The sequence below is a fragment of the Octopus bimaculoides genome, chromosome 15, assembly GCF_001194135.2.
Source record: "Octopus bimaculoides isolate UCB-OBI-ISO-001 chromosome 15, ASM119413v2, whole genome shotgun sequence".
In the NCBI taxonomy this organism is placed as follows: Eukaryota; Metazoa; Mollusca; class Cephalopoda; order Octopoda; family Octopodidae; genus Octopus; species Octopus bimaculoides.
In genome coordinates, this window is record NC_068995.1 from 53,421,830 (window position 1) to 53,426,782 (window position 4,953).

At 35.4% G+C, this 4,953-nt stretch overlaps 1 protein-coding gene across 1 annotated transcript in view; it reads left to right on the forward strand.

Annotated features, from left to right (window-relative positions):
• Positions 1 to 4,953, forward strand: part of LOC106878164 (leucine-rich repeat serine/threonine-protein kinase 1) — a 97,657-nt gene that overhangs the window by 37,415 nt on the left and 55,289 nt on the right. Inside the window, exons 19-23 of the mRNA XM_052973424.1 lie at positions 169 to 291; positions 839 to 1,020; positions 1,611 to 2,314; positions 2,563 to 2,895; positions 4,489 to 4,661. Coding sequence (XP_052829384.1) covers positions 169 to 291; positions 839 to 1,020; positions 1,611 to 2,314; positions 2,563 to 2,895; positions 4,489 to 4,661 — 1,515 coding nt within the window. The remainder of the gene's footprint in view (positions 1 to 168; positions 292 to 838; positions 1,021 to 1,610; positions 2,315 to 2,562; positions 2,896 to 4,488; positions 4,662 to 4,953) is intronic.

A 4,953-nucleotide genomic window follows, 5' to 3' on the forward strand; every position in this document is an offset into this window, starting at 1 on the left:
ATATATATATATATATATATATATATATATATACTTGTATGTTTAAATTCACATACTAACACAATAGTTGGCATTCAAAAATAAAGTCAAGGGTTGGGTTTATGTGAGAATAATTTCTTTGATTTACTTTGAAGAATTTCAAATGTCCTTCAATCATTTATTTTTTAGGTGTCCTTTGTCATTATGAAGATATCAACCTGTCTGATACGTATTTCCTTGACCCCCAGTGGCTTTGTGATCAACTTGCTAAAGTGGTCACCATTCGAGAAGTAAACAAATTTGCTGTCAACGGTTTGTAGACCTTTTTTTTTCGTTGATTTATACATCATCTTCATTATCGTTGTCGTCATCATCACCATCATCATTGTCATCATCATTACCATCATTATTGTCGTCATCATCACTGTCATCATTGTCATCATCATCTTCATTATCATTGTCATCACCATCAACTTTGTTGTCATCATCTTATGTCTGTTGAAACTTGTTAACCCCAAGATTCCAAATTCAATTCCAGACAGTGACCTGGATAATAATAATAATGATAATAATAATAATAATAATAATAATAATAACATCGAAAAATACCTTAAGAATGAGAGCCCAGGTTTGAAATTTCCCCAAGACACCTGATGAAGGCTGGAGGGTATATCAGCCGAAACGTTGTGTTAACAACAAACAAGATGAGCACAAATATCCGTCAAATGTAAATAATGTAGATGCAGCGATGTTCTGCAATAGCACATGCCCCTTCACCATACCAGACAATAGCATACTATGCCATGCTTGAAATGGTTTGGTTCTTGATCTAAAACAATTCCTGGATTCTTTGTTTCAGGTGTGATGTATATGAAGGACTTAGGACTGCTCTATAAGAGTTTATCAAAGAGTCCAAATTCTGGTTCCCAAGGCTATATGTTAGACTTACTGAGTAAGTTTGAATTAGCCCTACAGTTTGATAAAGATAAACTTTTAATCCCATCTTTGCTACCAACTGTGCCCTGCGAAAAACAAGTTCTGGTAAGTTGTTTTCCCCTCCTTATTGTATTTTCTGTTGTGTCTGGGGAGAGTCATTCTCTTTTAGTGCCTTACAATTTAACACACTCACTGGTAATATTTCCTCTCAAATTTTCATTGTGTCTTGCAACCTTTTTAATAGTTGAGAATCCACGACTATTGAAAAGTGGATGTTAAAACGATAATGATGGTAACAAATCAGTGAAGAAATAACTATCATATTAATTTGTTAGAAAATTACTATTTTTAAATCTCACAACGAGAGATATTCAGCAACAGTACTTCGGAGTAAAGATTGTTTGCCAACATAACATGGCAGTCCTAGTTTAGGATGAACGTTGCTGTAATTTAGCCCCAGGAGCCATCGTCTCCAGCTGGCTATACGGCACGATCTGTGTCCTTATATTTTCGAACAAGGGAATCTAGCACCCCCACTCAGCTCAAAGCAATATCTGTGTATCATGATTTCTGAGTTATACACAGATATTGTTTTGAGCTGAGTGGGGGTTGGCACTTCCATAATAATTTAAATCTTTACTTTATTTCTCATTTTCTTTCAATCTATTTTCATTTTCTTTTTTTTTTTTGATCAGGTAAAATTAAAATATGATGAAAGTGATGAAGAAAATCCAAATTTGGACTTTGATGAGAGCATCAGTATAAAACCCCCAGAAAATTTTCCTACCAAACCACTACCTCAGAACAATCTTGTAAAAGTTGAAATGTCTCCTGTTCTTGAAAATAAACAAGAAAATTCTTTTGATACTTCCCAAGCAAAACTGAATTCTTATAAATTGGAACCGATCCATTCCATGTGCCGAATATACCAGCTAATGTACATACCAAGTGGATTTTGGCCCCAGGTTATTACAAGACTTTTGGCAGACAAATGTATATACACCACAGCTGAATACTTGTTTGATATCGATTGTTGTTGTGACCAGTGTCTGCCAATTATCCGCAAAGAAATTGTGAAGACAATTCGATGGCGGTGCTGGCAGAAACAAATGGAACTAGTGTACAAGAATTGTGTGTTACTGAGTGTGAAAGAAGCCAGTGTCGACTCCCCTGGGGTCATATGTGACTTTACACGTTGTACAGTCTTGTGTCACATGGGACAGAGGTGGGAGATTGTAGACTTAAAACAAGCTTCCGTTCTGGAGCTTTGTTTCCCCAGCAATGAATATTCTATAAATTTTTATAACAACATTTCCAGTGAGCAGCAGAAGAAAACATCTCAGCAAAAATGTGATATAACAGAAAATGAACAGCAGAGAACTTCAAGTGAACAATATTGGTAAATATACAGAATCTGTCTTCTTTAATTCCATTCTATGCTATGTATAATATGTAATAATATTATTTGTAACATAATAAATGATATGTGTTATTGTGTGAGTCTGCTGGAACATTTTAGGAATGGATAAACACAATATATTTTGATTCAACATTGGTTTATGTGTCCATAATTCCATAATAATATCATACACACACACACACACACATCTATATATGGTAAATAAAAGGATCTGCTTTCTCTTGTAGCCTTTTTTGCCAGAATGTCAACAAAGTGTGCGACTTTACTCTAGTTCGCAATGAGAAGTTGTCCTGCAGACTTCTGGCCCGTGTCATTGAACACGTTGACAACCTGTTGCAGGACTGGTACCCAGAGCTTGGCGAGCAGCGTTTCATTCAGAACATCCACGGTCAGTATCTGGTCAGTCGGCTTGTACCATGTCCTTGCTGCTTGACCACCATACATCACAAACAGCAGAAAGTCAATAACAAAGACAATTGGATTATGGTCAATGACTTGATTAACCAATCAGAGCTGTGTCTAAATTTAGACAATATGGACGAGGATCAATCTAAAGACTGGTAAGTCTCTCACTATCTGATTCTCCCTTTCTCTCTTTCTATCTCTCTCTCACTGATTGTCTCTTTGTCTTTTCTGTCTGTTTGTCTGCATTTGATCTTTTTTCAGTTTCATTTCATTATATGCTTTGTAGAAGTGAAATGGCTTGAGAAAAAAAAAATCTATAAAGAAAAAAAACAAGTCATGGAGAAACTGTGGCCTATAGGCTGCATGCAAACCTTTTCTGAATGGTACGCCTAATGGAAAGAAAATTACCAAAATCACCCTGTATTTTTTTTTGTGGTATGTGGTCTGCTTGATGATGACCCATGTCTCATGCTGCCTATTTCTTCAAAATGGCTGCCCATGCTTGGTCTAATTAATAATCTTTGCTATGCATGATCATCATTTTGGAATATACGGTTAACCGGTGTATTCTTAGTAGTTCTTATGCTCTTCTTCTTAGTAGGAATATTCTTTGCCAAATAGACAACAGAGTAATAAAGAGATGCAAGCTAATAAACTCTCCAGATCAACCACTGTATATTCTTTCTCTTTAGAGATCAAGTGTTTGAAATAATTGTTGTTTTCACTTCTCATGGGAAATCAATTAATGGTAATTCATTTTACGGATTAACTTTTGCCAACTCACATCATCACTAACTTCTTTAGATTCTAGATTTTACTTATGAAAGAAGGCTTGATTCTGCCATGTTGTTCAGTTTAACCTGTGTAACAAGCTAACCTCACCTCTTCATCTACATAATATGATTTAGATTTGCTGTATGAGAGCTAAATTGTACACTAACGATGATAACAAGAGCCTCTGAATTAACAATGGATTCTTTACATAGTTGCTCACTCCACTAAAAAGGTAGCCAAATCTCCCTCAAAGTATGTTGTGCTTTAAAAAAAATGGAACACATTGGTTAATATAGTGCTACATATATTGTCTTGGATGGTGGGGGGAACTAATGAAGAGATGATTATGATGAGAATTCTTTTGGTAAAGGAATGCCTTTGATGGCCAGAGGCTAAAGAAGAACAGAAGAACAACATTAGATAATAGCTGATAGATCAGAAGCATAAAGACTACTTCTCATTGCCTTTTCATTTTAAGACTGTCCATTAGCCAGTGACAAATGACACTTTCCTGATTCCTGTTTTGCAAATGACATCAGATGAAGGATAAGAATCTTGCTCTCAAGAATATCTCATTCCTTTTAAGTTTCCTACCTTATAAATTCTGTTAGGCATCCGAAGCATAGACCTCCTTCTGCAGAGAATACCAGTCTACCAAAGGTGATATTCCCAGATCTGGTGATTATAATCTCCAACAACTAATTGAACTATGACACACAAGAGTTAAGTACCTTGAAGAAGAAGAAGAAGAAGAAAAGACTCTAGTGGTCAATTTGAAACCAAGATCTCTTAGTTGGTAGTTGAACTCATTAGTTATACTCAACCATTTCACCTTCAGAATACAACACTTTTATTTAATTTTTATCCTTTTTTTTTGGGCTTTGGTATTCCAATTTTCTCTTTCTGTATTCTTTAATATTCTGTCTCATTCTATTTGCTTTCTGGCATTCTAATTTTCTTTTGCTGTCTTTCAGCTCTAATAAACTACTTGTCAATTCGACTTTGCACTCGTTTTTGGTGGAGGAATGCATGTTAAATGTTCTGGAACAGCAGTCTGCAGACTGCCCCATTCATGGAGACCTTGGTCGTTATTGGGTTGCTTCAGATAATCAGCTTAAGAAACTTTATTTGGCCCCCGATATTGTGAGTGAAATAGACATTTTCTAAACTCCCCCTTACTTTAAAAAAAATTTTTTTTAAGAAAAAATGTTAATTCTAATAAAGATGAAATTGTTATCTCTCTTGTATTCAAATTGTAAACAGGCACTGTGTATAGGTACAAGCCATTGCTGAAAAAAAGAAACATAAGGGCACTTTGTATTTGATGATCAACAGACAGGAGTTCAAATCCTTGTTTGAATATTATAGTTTGAAGTGAGATTTTACAAGGTGACTTTTCCTGGGTGTGCCATGTGAAGGCAAAAACCTTCTGTGCCCCA